Genomic DNA, 15,676 nt, shown 5'->3' with positions numbered 1-15,676 from the left:
GCGGCTGAGGGAACACCGGATACGGATGCTGGTTGCCTGGCTCACCTGGCTTCTAGCAAAAGTCTACGGCGGTTGATGCTGTACAGTATCCGCAAGGTACCGTCACTAGGTGTCCCCCATATCTGCCTTTGGGCACCTATTCAGCAGCATTCCACTTGCACGGAAACACAGTAAAAAAGAGCTGATTCCGTCGAGGAACTGCTACCGTCGGTTCTCATCGGTAGCAGGGTTCCATTGCGAGACCAGCCAATGCCATTGTCACGATATTCCCTGTGCTTTGGGGCGGCGGCATTGGGGCGGGTTCCTTGTCCCGCCGCCAGACTTCTGCTAGAGTGCTAGGTACGCATTCTTTTTGCCAATCTTCCAGTCTGCAGCAACTTTTGTTCTAGGTTCGATGTCTAGAGTAACATCGAGGTGCCACCACGAGTTACTATATTCGTACCCATGCGCATTGGTAATGGCAATCCCCCAAGACAACGAGCACGAGGTATATGTAAGGGATAGGAGCTTGGTAATACCCCAGGGCTTCTGACATGTACCACATCCAGCGAGTCCTACTTGTACGCCTTTGTTCTGTGTTCACCGACTGCGGTGTCTTTCTTGCTGTTCATGGAAAGAAACCCCGCCCGGACACAATCTGTACAAAGTACCTCGAGACATGCACACTGGGCACATGTCATTCATGGCTTGGGATAGGATCCTCCGATGTGTGAAGAGAAGGTCAGTTACATGAAGTGTAGAGATTAGTTAAAGGTGTGTGGTGGGTGTCCCAACAACGGAGAGGCACAATTTAACCCCCCGAACCCCCGAACAGAGCGAGTCCATTGAGCGCTAGGGGATCCATGTCCAGGCCCCATGGCTGATCCTGATGAACGACAAGCCAGTCTTGGGATTAGTCTGTAGCAAGGGTGAACCCCCTCGTCGAGATGTCAGGCAGGCCCTGTCTTTATGCTGCTCTGCGGTTACCTTGGCATGCCATAGTGCACACTGTATGCTACACCACTACGACCACCACAAATCACCAATCCACCCTCGAGCCACCGTAAAAGATCAGGGAAGACCTGGGACCGGATCCATCCATAGACGACAGACCCAGTGGAAAGGTAGCTGGGCTGGCTTGCCTGGTCGTGTACGGATGTACCTTTCTCTACCGCCTAAACCTCCTGTTAAAGCTCGATCTATCGTAATCCCTAAAATCCCCTCCCATCCCCCCTTGTTTCACTCAGTTCCTCTACTGTTACCACTGACGAGCTGCGGCATATACTGCCTCGCCGTAGGAACATTGTATACGCGGCTTGCTGTGTGCGATCTGCTTGTCCCTGCCCCTGGCCATCGACAGTTGAGGCTACTCCTAGTACATACCGCCGCTACCTACACCTGCTAGTGCTAGATAGAGGTAGTGTAGAGGTGGCAAGTACTTGAACGCTCCGTCCGCCAGCAACGCTACTATCATCCCGCCAACGCAACGTTCAAATAAAACTACCTGCCACTTCCCTACCAGCACACCGGCCTCCACTGCCTACTACATCATCAATTGAGCCGGCCCAGCAGCTTCAGTCTCAACACCGCCCACATCAGACCGTCAAACTCAATTCGCGCGCCGACATCTTGGACACACCTTTGCTCCCTCGGACACATCGAACAGCGCCGCCAGGAATACACTACACACATTTTTCAGGACACAAGCCGCGACGTTTGGACGATTTTCATCCGATCCGACTCATGAATCAAGGATAGCGAGAAGCCAATGTGGAAGCGCTCATTCCCCCGTCATTCGCCAAACAGCACCAGACCTTGAAACTGTCATCCCATCTTACCTCTACACACTCGACATCAGACGATATCACCGCTTCCTCTAAGCATGTCGAACGACCCGTCAGTGCGCCGGCTGCTCCCGCAGACTTCGCAGATGGGTGCATTTACCTTCGCGCCGCCTGCTTACCAGCAACCGCCGCGCGAAACTCAGAAAAGTGCGACCCCTATCAGTCTTGTCTCCTGGATACCCCCCTCCGTCTTATTTGGAAAATAAGAGAACGTCCGTTAACCAGTCTGCTGTTTGGTTCTTTAGACTATGTCTTCGTTGACGAACACAATCGCCACAAGCGGTTGAAGGGTATGTAGATGTTGAGAAAGCAAGCAAGCGAACATACACCCACCCGATACTCCAATCATGTTGTTTCCCCGTTGGAAGAATCCCTTTCCCGTCTCATGGAGGCATCAAGACACCAAGCAGGACTTTGAGACTGACGGTCGTATATAGTTATGAGAGCCTGCGAAGGATGCCGAAGAAGGAAGATCAAATGTGACGCCGCCACCACCAACACTTGGCCCTGTTCGGCGTGCATCCGCCTCAAGCTTCATTGCGTTCGGCCAAATGGATTTGACGGAGCCGCCGAACCCCAAGTTTACGAACCTCCACGTGCCCAGTTCGACTCGTCGCCTGTTCAGGAGAGTTATCAACAGCAGCAAATGGCTTTGACCGACCACCAGCAGCTCCTCACCCACACTCAAGCTCCCAAAGCCACGCCGATATATCCTCCTCCGACCTCCTTCCAGGACACCGCAGCGCTGTACCATACCGTGCCGTACACGCAGCCGCAAGCTGTACCCCAAAACCTTCAGTATGCCGCCGTGCACTCTGCATATGCGACCCCGGATTCCTTTCCGACGCCCCCCTCCATGCACCAGGTACCCCAGGTGTCACAGCTACCTCAAATCTCTCAACATCCTTCTTCACCAGAGGACTATCAATCCGAATATGCCCAGCAGGACTTGGCAGACCTTCTGGGCTCACTCAAGGTCAACGAAGCAGGAACAGGTGAGAAATGGCGGCTTCTATTGACTTCGAGAGCTTTTCAGGTCTAACATGGCTCTAGCTCCGTATCTGAACAGCAAAATGCGATCGGCCGATGATGAAGAGCCCTCCGTGGAAGAGACCGAAGAGGACCAGTTTACAAAGAACCTACCGCCTCTGACGGCGGGCAAGATTCGCATACCGCCCGCTCTGATGCCGTCGGAAGATCTGTGCCTCCACTACTTTGATCTCTACTTTACGCATACGCATCCTTATGTTCCAGTGCTGGACAAGAATCAGTTCTATCATCAGTGGCACAATAACCGGGAGGCCATTTCACCCCTCATCCTTGAGGCCATTTTTGCGATTGCTAATCGTCTGGCTGATGATGCGGCGCAAGGCCAGCAGTGGCTTTATCTTGCAACACGTACGAATCCCGTCCTTTCTCCCTCTGATCATGAGCTAACGTGAAACACAGGTCATGCCGATTCGTTCCTGGATGTACCTCGATTGAGCACCCTCCAGGCATCACTGATCCTTTTGAAGGCGAGGGAACAAGCACCGAAGAAGGGCTACTACTACCGCTCTTGGATGAGCATTGTCCAATGTGTTACAATGGCTAAGGACCTTGGGCTGGACGAGCACTATGCTGATCACCAAGCCGGTCGATCATGTGGCTTAAGCCCTGCAGAGTGTCAGTTGAGAGACAGGATTTGGCAGACTATCTTCATCGTGGAGATTATGATTGGTACCCCTCAAGGTAAGTCGAGGATTTCTCTTCCTGGCATATGGGATGCTGACGTTTTGCTAGGAAAAACGGATCTTGCGGTCGAAGAAGAGACTGTCAATTTTGAAGTTCCAAGACCCTTGCCCAACGGCGACACGTCGGAGTACCATGTATCCCGAAACTTTGTTTACTTTTCCAAGGTTGTTCGGAACGTCTGCCGGATGAGCAGAGTTTATTCACGCCTTAAGAGAAACAAGGAGTGGGGTATCGACCCTGAATTCGTTCAGATTAGGCCCGCCATGGACGCATGGTTGACCGACCTACCACATGACCTTCAGCTTGATTTCCCTGCTGATGGGTCTCCTCCGTGGTTGCCCTCGTCGTTTGTCGGCAATATGCATTCGTATTATCACCTTAGCATCATTTTGTTCCACAGGCCTCAGCTGGCCCATATGACGCCAACAGGTACTGGAAGTCAATGGAAGCAACACATGCTGGTCTCATACCGCGCCGCCAAGATGCTCTGCAGGTTACAAGAAGGCATTATCAACCAGTTTGGCATTGCCGGGCTACAGTGCATGCAGCGAGGTATCAACTTCACGCTATATGCGGTCCTCGCTTGTATTGTATTGCATTTAGTATGTCTTCGTCGCCGCTCTAGCCCCTTTTATCTAGTCTTGGCTGAGCCCTACTAACGCTGGCTTTAGGTCGCTTTGACATCGCCGGATCCGGCCCTCAACGCGGAGTCGCGAGAGTACTTCACACGCCACATGCGGGTATTAGAGAAATGTATGGGTGCTTGGCCAATGCCCGACATGCAGCGGCAGATTGATTCCGTTCGGGAGGCCTTTTCCCAGGATATCAGGAAGCCGTTTGTTTTGAAGCCTAGCTTCCCCTACGGAAGCCCATCGTCAAACTCGCATCCAAGCCCGTCGTATCGATCCGATATGTCGAGGACTGGTTCCATCGACCACCAGCTCGATACGCATGTGCAACATTCTCACGTTAGTTACACCACTCATCCCCTTTCACCGCCCATTTCGGTTGGCCCAATGGACAACAAGAGTGACTCCCATGATTTACAGTCACTTGCCATGATGTCTTCCGGTCACGGGACACAAGCGCCTTCCATGGCGCAGACGATGCCACTCGCGGACGCCCCCGCGTGGAACCCGACTCGCATTTTTGAGTAAGTCGTTCGAAAGAGAAGAGATCCATTTGTGGTCCTTTCAGTACTAACCGTTATCCTAGTCAATGGAATGCCCAGTTTGGCAACCCTCAGGTTCAGCATCCTTCTCAGCTCACCAACCATGCCAGTCCATTATCTCTTCCCTCTTCTGGTGCCTCGGAAACTAGCATCCAAGACTTGCAGGCGGCCCAGGCTCAGCTTTCTCCCGTTTCACAGCAGATGCCGCAGTACCCAACCAACCCAGTACAGACATTCGTCACCCCTGCGATGTGGCAAGAGTCTGTGGCTAGCGTTTACGAGGGAGGCCTCAAGCGCTCATGGGGGGGCGATTACGATGGCCATATGTCAGTCAAGCGTAATCGATAACAGCTGGACACTTCATCGCGCGACGTAGCGCCGTCACACACATATATGATGCTTACGCCAATTCCAACACCCACACAACCCGACCACGGGACGAGAACATTGAGATTGTCAGGATTGGATAGTCTCCTGGTGAATGATATACCAGGTTACAGGCAGATCAAAACGGCATTGCATGACATATATGCTTGTGTAACACGGACAGAGTTTCATTGATGTCATGATAACGACTTTCGACCTAAGCATCAGCAAGAATGGCTTTTCTCATTGCTTTGTCATATTTTTTTCAACGGCACAGTCAAAAAGGAAGCATCTATACCAAACATATTTGACGATCGGGGAAGAAAAAATAAGAGAGGAAGAAAACTCAGTCGACGGTGGCCGGTACGCCTCGGCAGGGAACAATCAACAGGGCATCATTCGGGGAGGGATCTTATTCTCTGTCCCCGGAAGACGGGACAGTAGGGGTGGCGGGATCTAGGGTCTTGATCATAAAGGAGGGGAGATTCTTTTTTCTCATACATTCAACATTATTCTCCGGTGGTCGGAAATCTGGATACCATTCGTTTCTTTTTGGCTATTTTTTGTAGCCATTGTATTACTAGTTCTATACCACGCTCACGCGAAAGTTGTGTTACATATCCATGGGGAGGCTTTCAGTCTTGGAGTCGGTGATGGTTCAATAGGTGGTGATGTAAGAGTTGAGAGAGGAATTTTGTTGTTGGATATGTAAAGCGCCATGTTCTAGCTTGGACGAATAGCTGTATGCTGAGCTGATGGTTGATGAGCTAAATGAAGCATTGGATGGGGATAATTGTAGATGATGTTTGTGATATAGAGAAAATGCACATTGAAGGATCGACTGAGGTTTGATAGCATGGCCAGCCAGGCATTGGATGTGATGATATTGCCTACATAGGTATCATGCACCCCAATAAATGTACAACAAACAGAGCAGTCATGATTTAGTGCCGCAGGCGTAGATTCCTGAAAGAAAGGGCATGGCATATCTATGAGCCTTATACACTTTCCCCCCTAGAGATAGTTACAAATGGCACTCGGCCACAACAACCAAGCCACCACTCTAGTCCCCATTTAATCATACATACCTCACTCTGTCCTCACCCTCACCTACCCCCCATCCTCCTCTCCGCCTCCCTAACCGCCCTCTTCTCAATCAACCCCCGAATCTCCTCCCAAACCCTCGCCTCCTTCACCCCCCTCTTCTCCGCCGTCTTTTGGGGGACATCAGTAACGTAAAACTCTTTAACACTCTTGAACCGAGCCCACGAAAAAATCCTTTGCTTCCACCCTTGCTGTTTCTTCTCTTTGAGTTGTTGCTGTTGGGTTTGGAGTTGTTGGATTTTCCATTGGGTGGAGGATAGTTTTTTGTTGTTGGTTTTGGGATTGGTTGTTGTTGTTGTTGTTGTTGTTGTTGTTGTTGCGGTGGTGGTTGCGGTAGAGGGGGTGGTGGGTTGGGGGTCGACGCGAACGAAATTCACCCTCTTTAACCAGCCATTTTTGAAGGAAGGAAGAGAAGAAACAGGTTTTAGGTCAGCTACGCTGACGCTGGAGACCCGCGGCTTACCGATCAGTGACATGGTGACGAATTCGAGACGGGAGGCAGACTGAGGGGGCAGAGAGCGCGCGAAGCGGAGGAGGACGTCGGAGGATAGGCGGGCGTAGGGGGGGAGCTTGGTTAGGTGGATTTGGGCGACGAAGGGGCGGGAGGAGTGGGCGAGGAAGAGGAGGGGGGTTAGGCCGCAGGTGAAGACTGTGGAGTTGTTAGAGGTTGTGCTTGGTAGGGAAGGGGGGAAGGAAGGTAGAAGGGGGGAAGGGGAGAGGGAAAGATAGATAAAACGTACTGGCGACGCCAGCGAGGGGCGACCCGTTAACGATGTAAGCTGGAGCGACGAAGAGGCCGAAGGCGGAAAAGATCAAGACCGTGGTGAGTTTGAGGAGGGCGATGAAGATGATTTCTGTTTGGAAGAAGATGTCAGATTAGCATGGGTTACTTGTTTGAGAGTGGGTTGAGTAACTGGAGGGTAAGTGAGTTCTTGCTGAAGTAAACAGACCAAGTCCATGGCACCTCGGCTGTGTCCTTCGAACCACACGAAACCCACCCAAGAAGACTGAACAAACACAATAAGAATAATAGATACTTACTCCCCTTGCCGGCATTATAGATAAGCAAACGCTCAGGATATTCTGCAAATAAACACATTCAGCATTAGCTTCATGAACCCTTCCCCTTTGATTCACCCTCCACTTCCACCCCGTCCGTACGAACGGGAAAGCCCAGAAAGAGAATCTCACCAAGCTTCGGCGCCTTAAGCTGCGGGACCCCATTCGCAGCAGTCGGTGGTAGTTGAGCTTGACCCTGTGTCTGTGCCTGTGTCTGTTCTCCATTGCTAGCCTGTACTACCCCTCCCTGTTTCTTTTGCGCCGCCGGTGACTCAGTTGAGGCCAGTCTGATGGCAACAAGTCGCATCACTAGCGAAGACTTCCTCCCACTCAGTCGGACTGGTGCTGCGACTGGAGTGATCTTCTGTGCCTGAGGTAGCGCTTCCATGCTACGACAAAGAAGTTGTGATTGCCATCGCAACTGTGACGGGCCCCGCATATGATAAGCCGCAACAACGTTCACGGGTGATCCAAGTACTTTTGTGGCTGCTGTTTTCGCCGATATTGTCGTCTTCGTGACTAGCACTGAACGTGGGAAGCATGGTGGCAGAATGCCGATAGTGGCGCCGAAGAGCGGCGGCGGCCGGACAAGCATGACGGGGAGGGGGCGGGGGCGGGGGCGGACAAAGAAGAAGAAGAATGATGTGGCTGGAGTGTTTTATGGTTCTTCCATGCGGCTGGTTGGTACTGTGATCCCAACCTTGAGCCGCCAAACTGGAAAGGAAGAAGAGGAAGTTTGGAGCTTGTGTGAGCTAGGAGGAGAGTGAGTGGTGGTGGTGAAGTGACTGCCAAGCATGACCATCGAATAGCTACCTGGTCCGAGCTTCGATACCTGGCTGTACGCACTTGAAAGGGGCACCAGCCTGGCGGTACCTTGCAGTTCGGTACCTTGCAGCACAAATGTTGTATTTCCAATACGTTCTGACCAGTGGTTCACACAACGCAAATCAAATCAAATCTGGGATCTGATTTGATTTATTTGCAAGATTTTGAGGTCGGATTTGCTTTGTTTACTGTAATATTTGATTTGCTTTGTTTAGATTTGACCCGGAATGTCATTTTTCCGGTACATATTATCCTTCCGGTGCCCATATCCAGTTGTGCAGGGGAGGCAATGAGAAGTAAAGGGAGGAGAGGACGTTCAAAAACACCAATATCCCATGTCAAAAGCACTAAAAATTACTACCAAAATACGACATCTTTTTTCATCAATGCGCCTACTCGTCGGTTAGGTGCACGCATTGGCCACCCTCTGGGGGCCCGCTTACAGCCAGCTAACTGACTCTCATCATCCTTTTGAGAGTCGGATTTTTTATATGTAACGTGCAAGGTCTGTAATGGTATAGAAACTATATTCAACCAAAACATTACCAATCTTTATTATATCGTACTATAAATAACTTTATTCGATTCGTTTCGTCGTACTCTATCTTTTATATATACTTTTATTATACTTATATTTAACCTCGACGTTACATCCCATGTAGAGAAGGCCGCCTGGTATTTTATTGTAAGTTAGACTGCAATTATAACCCGATCTACTACTTTATAATCTAAGGCTAATATTAAAGTAAAAATAAAGGGAGGGTTACGTATAAGAATATAAGGGAATTATTTAATATTAATAAGGCTATTGTTAAGAAATATATAATATTTATTAAGGAGGGAAAGGTTCTACCGATTAATACAAAAGCCTATCAACTGCTAGCCCTAATTGTAAACAAAGATAAAATTCTTAATATTGTAGTTTAAATCGTTAATTATAGCTATTTCCTTTTAAATAATACTTCCTTCGTTAAATTAGTGAACTAATTGCGTACTTAATGGTTATACCCCTCTTTAACGAACTTCTATAGGAATTAGTTTATTAAGTAGTGAAAGAAATACTTTAAGTTCGAATTTAAAGTGGGTAGTTTTAAAAATGTAAAAAGGATAAACGTTAAAGTTTAATTAAATTCTTTTAAAGATTAGTTTAAGGACGTGAAGGCTATTTATAATAGTTTTAATATTAAGGAGGAGAATATTTAGAATATAGATAAGTTTCCCTTTTAAGTAGGGGAAATTAAGGGAGTTATAAAGGTATAGGACTATATTACCTTATTATATCCCCCTATATTGCTTTATTAAATAATTTTATACTAATTGTTATAATAATAAATATTATTTATAAAGAATAGAGCCTGTATAAGGCGTATTATATTTAATCTTAATAATAAAGAAAATTTAATTATTATCGATACTATATTGGCTGCGGCTAAGAATATCCTTTCCTTTCTAATATTTGAAGTATAGATTATAGTAAGGTTCCAACTTCGTTGTTTGTAATTAAATTTAATTTCTTTTAAATTATTTAATTATAAATATAAAGTAATATATAGGTTAATTACGAAGTAAATCTAGACGTAGTTATTATAAATATATTGATTAGATATAATAATATATACCGGGTATTGTAATAAATTAAGTACTTTAATAAGTATTCTTTTAATTATCTCTTTTATTTAATAGCATTATAAAGGATTGGTTTAGTTTGTTATTTAATTACCTACTTTCTTTTAAAAGATTAGAGCCTTTTAAAGGTAGCGATAATATAGTGGTAAAACTTTTAATAAAGCTAAAGGTATAGAGTATTATTTATAAACGGATTTAAAATTTATAAGGATTTATATATTCTATAATATTATAAAGCCTTCGATATTATACTTTATATTCTACCTTTATATATTAACTACATATTTTAATTATTTAATATAGGAGTTTATTAAGTAATTAAGAAGGTTTATTCAAAGGTTTTAGTAGATGAGATTATTAGCGGGGCTATTAATATTAATTGTACGGTTTTCTTAAATAATTAGAAGAAAATTAAAGAAGTAAGTTTTATTCGAAATATTATTTATAAAGGATAAGAAAAGATTAATTTTTAGCCTCTCAAATCTAACGTCCTTCTTAATAAGTTTTATAAAATTATAAAAGTATAGCAAAAACCTTTATTCCCTAAACGTTTTAAAACTATTATACTATGTAAAGTCCTTTATACTTTCGATTTATTAGCTATATGGGGACGGATTAAAGAGGCTAATTTATTATTTAAAATGTAGGTTAGTAATATGAAAATTACCTCAAAAGTCTCTATTAATATATAAAAATTATTATTTAATTAGTAGAAGAATTAGAAGCGCCGTATTAAAGTAGAAGCTTAGAAGCAGAACCTTCGTAAGTATATTTTTATTAGCGATAGTACCTATATAAAAGAATATTTAATATTAAAGTTATAGTAAAAAGGGTAGTTAATATAGAGGAAGGATTAAAAGAAATATAACGAATTAACCTTACCTTTATTAAAAAGGTTGCCTTCGAGGAAAATCCTAATTTTAAATAATAGTTACTACGAAAATTAAAGGTTAAGAAGAAGGCTATACCTAAATTTAATGAGAATAACGTTCCTAATGTTAATAACTTCGTCGGTATTATTATAAACTACCTAGAATATAATTTAATATTTAAGTAAAAAGAAGGTTAGGACGAGGCTGTTATTAATAACGACCGCCGTAGGTTTATAGTTCGTATTTAAAGTCCTATTTATTTATATTATATATTAAAAATAAAGGTATAGAAGGCTATCTAACCAATAGAATAGGACCTTAACGTTTTCTTAATTAATTTTAAAAACGAGGAGGATAAATTCTATAAGGCTATAAGGAAGGTTACCCTTCCTAGCTATAATATAGATTTTATACTTTTTAAAATATACAATAAGAAGTAGGTTAGAAAGATTCATAGAAGGAGCACCTCATTGGTTAAATTTATTCTAAATAATAGGGGTATAAAGGATATATTTAATAAATTCCCTATCATACTATAGTACATTTATTTAGTTAGGTTAAAATTAAAATTCCCTTTAACACTATACCCTTCTAAGAAGAAATCTAAGAAGGGGAAGGAAAAAGCTATCGATATAAATTCTAACGAGGAGGCTATAATGACTATAACGGTAGTTAGCAAGAAATTGGAAGTACCCGTGCGCTATATAAGGGTAATAATTATTATAAACGACGATTTTAGCGATAATAGGAATTTATAAGGGGAGGAGGAGGAAGAGGAGGAATTAGATATTATATTGTAAAAGTTTGGCATATAGGCTATAAGGCCTTTATGATACTATAATAATATATTATAATATTTTAAAAATAATTCACTTATACTATTGAATGCGCGCAATTGAGACGAACAATCTAAATCTTTTGCTATCTTTTTTACTTATATTTTGGTAAAGAAACGGATTATTGAAAATTCTGGCCGTTACAGACCTTGCACGTTACATATAAAAAATCCGACTCTCAAAGGGACGATGAGAGTCGGTTGGCTAGCTGTAAGCGAGACCCCCAGAGGGTGGACTCCATACCTAACCGACGAGTACATTTGCACCCGAACGTCTGCAGAAAAAGTTACACCACACGCATCGGAGAGGTATGTTGCTACAAAAAATCTTATAGCTCTAACGAAACAATTATGCAAAGATAATAAGGCAAATCTGCACCCAGATTTGAATTGATTTGACTGATTTTTTACACAGATTTGATTTGTTACACTGGGGGTAGATTTGCTTTGCTTTGTTACTATTTGATTTGTGTGCAGCACTGGTTCTGACACATGCTGACCCATGATCGTTTCCGCCTCTAGATCTGGATTCTGACCCGAGAGAGGAGGCTACCACTTTGGTAAGCCAATACGCGCTCGTGAGGACGTCCAATCATTATTCAAAATCTTCCAAGAACAAGAATCGCTCGTATACAAGGCCGGACAGGGCTTCCGGGGTAGCACCTCCATACACAAATTTGTCTAGAGCTTAGACAGCAACCGCTCCGAGGCCACTCATCAGCTGCAAAGGATCCAGGCCCTGAGAAACCCTCCAAAAGTTGGTCTCCTCCAACACCTCTTCCGTCATGAGCCAGTGCCACTTGACAGCAAACCACTCCTGCACCTCCCAGCCTCGCCGGTCCCACGGGGTCCTCCCCCACACCCGGACGTTCTGCACCACGTCGGTCCAGAACTCGACGGCCGACAGTCGGTCCCTCGCCCGCAGCAGGTTATCCCTGAACGACGCAAAGGGGAGCAGCGCCACGTAGGGCATGTGCGGCACCGACACCTGCAGCAGCGTCGGCTTCAGGGCGGCCGGCGCGAGCGCCGACTCGGCCACGTGGATCGCGGGACGGGGCTTCGTGCCGCAGTTGATTTCCAGGATGCTCGCGTTGATGAGCAGGGCGGCCAGGGTGGAGGTGCTGGAGAAGAGCTGCACTTCGGCCAGCGGTGATGGCGATTCCGCGTGGCTGGCAACCGGCAGCATGGGCATGATTTCTTCGCTGCGAGACGCCGGGTCAGACCAGATGCTAGCTTTCGAGCGCGAGACCTCTGTTTCTCAAAACTGTGCAGTCTGAACGGCTCTACTCACCTTGGTTTCCCAGTACCGAGGGGGCCGGTGCTGCTGACAGCCTGGTCATCATACACATCTATCGTCCATTCACCCTTGGCCGCTTCTGCAATCTCCTCGGGCTTATTTTTGCTGGCGGCTGATGATGAGAGCTCGTTCAACCGCGCTTCTCTCACGGTTAGAGTAGATTTGGATGAGTGTCGGCCAATGCCATCTGAAGATCTTGAAGCTGGGCTCGAATATGCTGTCCCTGCCCCGACGCGCTTTGGCCGTCGTCCACGTTTCTGGCCTGCAGAATCCCATCAGTTTCAGCCATGAAGAATGTCATGGCATGTGATTCTCACGATGGGCTCTCTGTGCAAGGCGGTTCTGTACTCGCTTCCTCTCCGCGGCATCGGCGATCTTGGTCCAGTCGTCCTCCTCGGCAGATTTCATATAAGGCTTCCAAATGGCTTCCATAGTAGGCTTATTCAAGTAGACTACTAAATTCTGATCAGGTCAGAAAGGTATATCGTGTCAGGGCAGGGTCGTGGGTTTTGTCATGACCTGACCAGGTTGTCGGAGTTGCGATTAATATCGATACCCCAGATTGACTAACGGGTAGTCCTAACTCTCATGATTATTAATCGCAACTCCAACAAACTGGTCAGGTCATGACAAAACCCACGACCCTGCCCTGACACGATATACCTTTCTGACCTGGTCAGAATTTAGCAATCTGGACCAGTTCAACTTGTGGCATCTCCGCACACTATGGGCCAAATGCTCATGGAAAGCCCCTCGCAATGCCGAATTCATTACTCAGCGGTCAGAAATAAGTGCTGGATGAGAAGTATGCATAGCAAGGTCAGAAAGTTGATCAAGTCAGCCACGAGCACGCAGCTGGACAGGAGGACACAATGAATAATGGCGCTCTCGTACGCGATGCGCTTTCGTAGGTCGAAAGAGTATATAAAGAGGTTGATTCAGAGCCAAGAGATTGACTCTAACGGGATCATCGAGGCATAGTCACTTGCGTTCTGAAAAACTGTCAACATGACAAATAAACTTGTGCTGGTAAGAACAGCTCCAAAAATTGCAAAGCTCAAATTGTAGTCAGTATGCTGATTATACACGGTACCTGACAGATCACCGGCGCCACTGGCCATGTCGGTTTCGCAACCCTGATCACGGCTCTCAAAGCGGGCTACAACCTTCGTGTTTCCGCACGACGCGCAAGTCAGCTCAAAGAACTAGAATCGCACCCCCTCGTCAAGCCTTTTGCCTCCCAGTTTGAGGGTGTGCTGGTTCCCGACATTACCGTTCCCGGAGCCTTTGACAGCGCCCTTCAAGGTGTCACTCACGTCTTGCATATCGCGAGCCCAATCCTAAACCCGGTAAGAAATCTTGATCTTAACAAAGCATTGAGCGAATACTCATCAAGGGTGTGTGATCTAGACCAATGACCCCGAGAATGACATCGTCAAGCCGGCCGTCGAAAGCACAAAGAGCATCCTGCAATCAGCCCTGAAATCCACGACTCTCAAACGCATCGTCGTCACATCTACCGTGGTAGCCATAGTACCATTCGACAAGCTCATGAGCGGCAATCCCGACAAGGTCTACGATAGCGACTCCCGCGTCCGTCCCCTGCCCACCGGGCCCTGGAGCCATCCGGGCAAGGCCTACATCGACTCCAAGGCCCTGGCCCTGGACTACACGGACCGCTTTATGGCCGACGAGGGCCCGCGCTTCTCGCTCGTCAGCATCATGCCCGGCGTAGTCGTGGGGCCCAACCGGCTATACAAAAACGTCGGAGAGATGACGGCCGGCGGGGGCAGCAACGGTATGATCCTCAACGTCGCGCTTGGAAAAAAGGCCGAGGCTTTCCCCGTCAACGTGGTGGGCTTGTCTGACGTGGCGCGCGTCCACGTCCTCGCCCTTGATGAGGCGGTCGTCGAGGGCAGCGATAGCTTTGTCCTGGACTGCCATCGGCCGTCGTACGACGAGATCAACGACGTTGTGGCCGGGGCCTTTCCGGAGGCGGTGCGGGATGGGACGTTTCCGCTCGGGGGCAGCCAGCCCGGCGCTGATGTCCGTCTGGACACGGAGAAGACGGTCAGGACTTTTGGGCCGCTTGACTCTTATAAGCATGATGTGCTAGACTTGTTTGCTCAGTATATTGAGCTGAAGAAGAGGGATCAGTAGAGTGGAATGCTGGGTTGCATGCCATGGGCAGACGTTGAGAGAACCAGCTACTTGGACAATTGTTAGTTTATATTTGAGAGTGATTATCGTTGATTCAGTATTTTAGTGTTTCCAAAAACCTCTATAGAATCTTGGAATAGTTGGGTCACAATGCAATAAGGCTGCAAAAGCACCTATCAAGTGTGCTGCCTGACAAAAGGACCGAGGAATCAAAGAGGCTTGCGAAACTGCAAGCTTAACTCGATCGAAAACAAAGAGGAGTTGCGGATAAATAGTCTCAGGATCATGTCATCCGTGTTCCTGAGCCACGGTACCTGTTCTATTAATTTTCCTTCAATCTTTTTGATCCCTTTATTTATCATAAATGGCGAGATGAGGATCAAAGCGCGGACGACATTGGGCCAGGGGGTGGCGATGAGAGAGGGCAGGGGAAAGCGCAGGAGTAAGAGTGAGGGAGAAGTCGAGAGTACAAGAAAGGGACGTGGAAGAGGAGGGCTCTATATATGCTGCGGGAGCACTGGGGCCGTGCGACCGGGGCAGCCCCGCTAAACCCGGCGGTTGCAGCACCGTGTTCTCTATTACTACATTTAATCGACAATGAATATAAACAAACAAATGGTTCTCGCTAATAGTAGTTTGACCCCTCGTCAAGTGACAGCCTCAAGTTACAAATGTACCTGTACCTACGCGGAGAGTCCCTTTTACTACACTTGGCCCTCTCCAAACGTTGTCCCCCTTTGCTTTTCCCCCCTTCTCAGTACGCCTACTTTTCCCATATCTCATTCTGTAAACAACGAACTGGAT

At 46.7% G+C, this 15,676-nt stretch overlaps 4 protein-coding genes across 4 annotated transcripts; 2 read left to right on the top strand and 2 right to left on the bottom strand.

Moving 5' to 3' along the window:
* The first annotated feature begins 1,975 nt into the window (after nucleotides 1–1,975).
* On the top strand, nucleotides 1,976–5,185 carry B0H65DRAFT_7108 (uncharacterized protein). Its single transcript, XM_062831309.1, has 6 exons — nucleotides 1,976–2,818; nucleotides 2,877–3,221; nucleotides 3,273–3,554; nucleotides 3,606–4,159; nucleotides 4,229–4,710; nucleotides 4,773–5,185. Exons 1-6 carry the CDS (start codon nucleotides 2,263–2,265, stop codon nucleotides 5,074–5,076), a joined length of 2,523 nt encoding a protein of 840 aa, XP_062685661.1. The 5' UTR covers nucleotides 1,976–2,262; the 3' UTR covers nucleotides 5,077–5,185.
* Nucleotides 5,186–5,877: 692 nt separating this feature from the next.
* B0H65DRAFT_7052 (uncharacterized protein) lies at nucleotides 5,878–8,013 on the bottom strand. Its single transcript, XM_062831299.1, has 4 exons — nucleotides 7,390–8,013; nucleotides 7,240–7,281; nucleotides 6,939–7,052; nucleotides 5,878–6,847 (listed from the first exon to the last, which is right to left on the bottom strand). The coding sequence occupies exons 1-4, from the start codon at nucleotides 7,850–7,852 to the stop codon at nucleotides 6,201–6,203; spliced, it is 1,266 nt and encodes a 421-aa protein (XP_062685660.1). The 5' UTR covers nucleotides 7,853–8,013; the 3' UTR covers nucleotides 5,878–6,200.
* A 3,715-nt stretch (nucleotides 8,014–11,728) lies between these two features.
* B0H65DRAFT_562187 (uncharacterized protein) lies at nucleotides 11,729–13,144 on the bottom strand (the record flags this gene model as incomplete). The annotated part of the gene is made up of 3 exons (XM_062830193.1): nucleotides 11,729–12,617; nucleotides 12,707–12,974; nucleotides 13,030–13,144. 3 exons carry the CDS (start codon nucleotides 13,142–13,144, stop codon nucleotides 12,104–12,106), a joined length of 897 nt encoding a protein of 298 aa, XP_062685659.1. The 3' UTR covers nucleotides 11,729–12,103.
* Nucleotides 13,145–13,239: 95 nt separating this feature from the next.
* On the top strand, nucleotides 13,240–15,337 carry B0H65DRAFT_6982 (uncharacterized protein). The gene is made up of 3 exons (XM_062831286.1): nucleotides 13,240–13,741; nucleotides 13,813–14,061; nucleotides 14,123–15,337. Exons 1-3 carry the CDS (start codon nucleotides 13,721–13,723, stop codon nucleotides 14,870–14,872), a joined length of 1,020 nt encoding a protein of 339 aa, XP_062685658.1. The 5' UTR covers nucleotides 13,240–13,720; the 3' UTR covers nucleotides 14,873–15,337.
* The last annotated feature ends 339 nt before the right edge of the window (nucleotides 15,338–15,676 follow it).

Source organism: Neurospora tetraspora, assembly GCF_033439725.1.
Source record: "Neurospora tetraspora strain CBS 560.94 chromosome Unknown B0H65scaffold_1, whole genome shotgun sequence".
Classification (NCBI taxonomy): domain Eukaryota; kingdom Fungi; phylum Ascomycota; class Sordariomycetes; order Sordariales; family Sordariaceae; genus Neurospora; species Neurospora tetraspora.
The sequence above is the reverse complement of the archived record's forward strand: the minus strand, read 5'-3'. Positions and strand labels throughout refer to the sequence as shown.

What these genes read in the sequence shown, in the direction of transcription:
- B0H65DRAFT_7052 (XM_062831299.1), bottom strand. Translation starts at nt 7,852, where the DNA reads ATGCTTGTCCGGCCGCCGCCGCTCTTCGGCGCCACTATCGGCATTCTG. An exon ending in GCTTAAGGCGCCGAAGCTTG is followed by an intron (nt 7,282 to 7,389) that starts GTGAGATTCTCT and finishes GTTTATTTGCAG; the next exon opens with AATATCCTGAGCGTTTGCTT. An exon ending in GCCCCTCGCTGGCGTCGCCA is followed by an intron (nt 6,848 to 6,938) that starts GTACGTTTTATC and finishes ACAACTCCACAG; the next exon opens with TCTTCACCTGCGGCCTAACC.
- B0H65DRAFT_7108 (XM_062831309.1), top strand. Translation starts at nt 2,263, where the DNA reads ATGAGAGCCTGCGAAGGATGCCGAAGAAGGAAGATCAAATGTGACGCC. An exon ending in CTTGTATTGTATTGCATTTA is followed by an intron (nt 4,160 to 4,228) that starts GTATGTCTTCGT and finishes CGCTGGCTTTAG; the next exon opens with GTCGCTTTGACATCGCCGGA. An exon ending in AACCCGACTCGCATTTTTGA is followed by an intron (nt 4,711 to 4,772) that starts GTAAGTCGTTCG and finishes CCGTTATCCTAG; the next exon opens with TCAATGGAATGCCCAGTTTG.
- B0H65DRAFT_6982 (XM_062831286.1), top strand. Translation starts at nt 13,721, where the DNA reads ATGACAAATAAACTTGTGCTG. An exon ending in TGACAAATAAACTTGTGCTG is followed by an intron (nt 13,742 to 13,812) that starts GTAAGAACAGCT and finishes GGTACCTGACAG; the next exon opens with ATCACCGGCGCCACTGGCCA. An exon ending in CGAGCCCAATCCTAAACCCG is followed by an intron (nt 14,062 to 14,122) that starts GTAAGAAATCTT and finishes TGTGTGATCTAG; the next exon opens with ACCAATGACCCCGAGAATGA.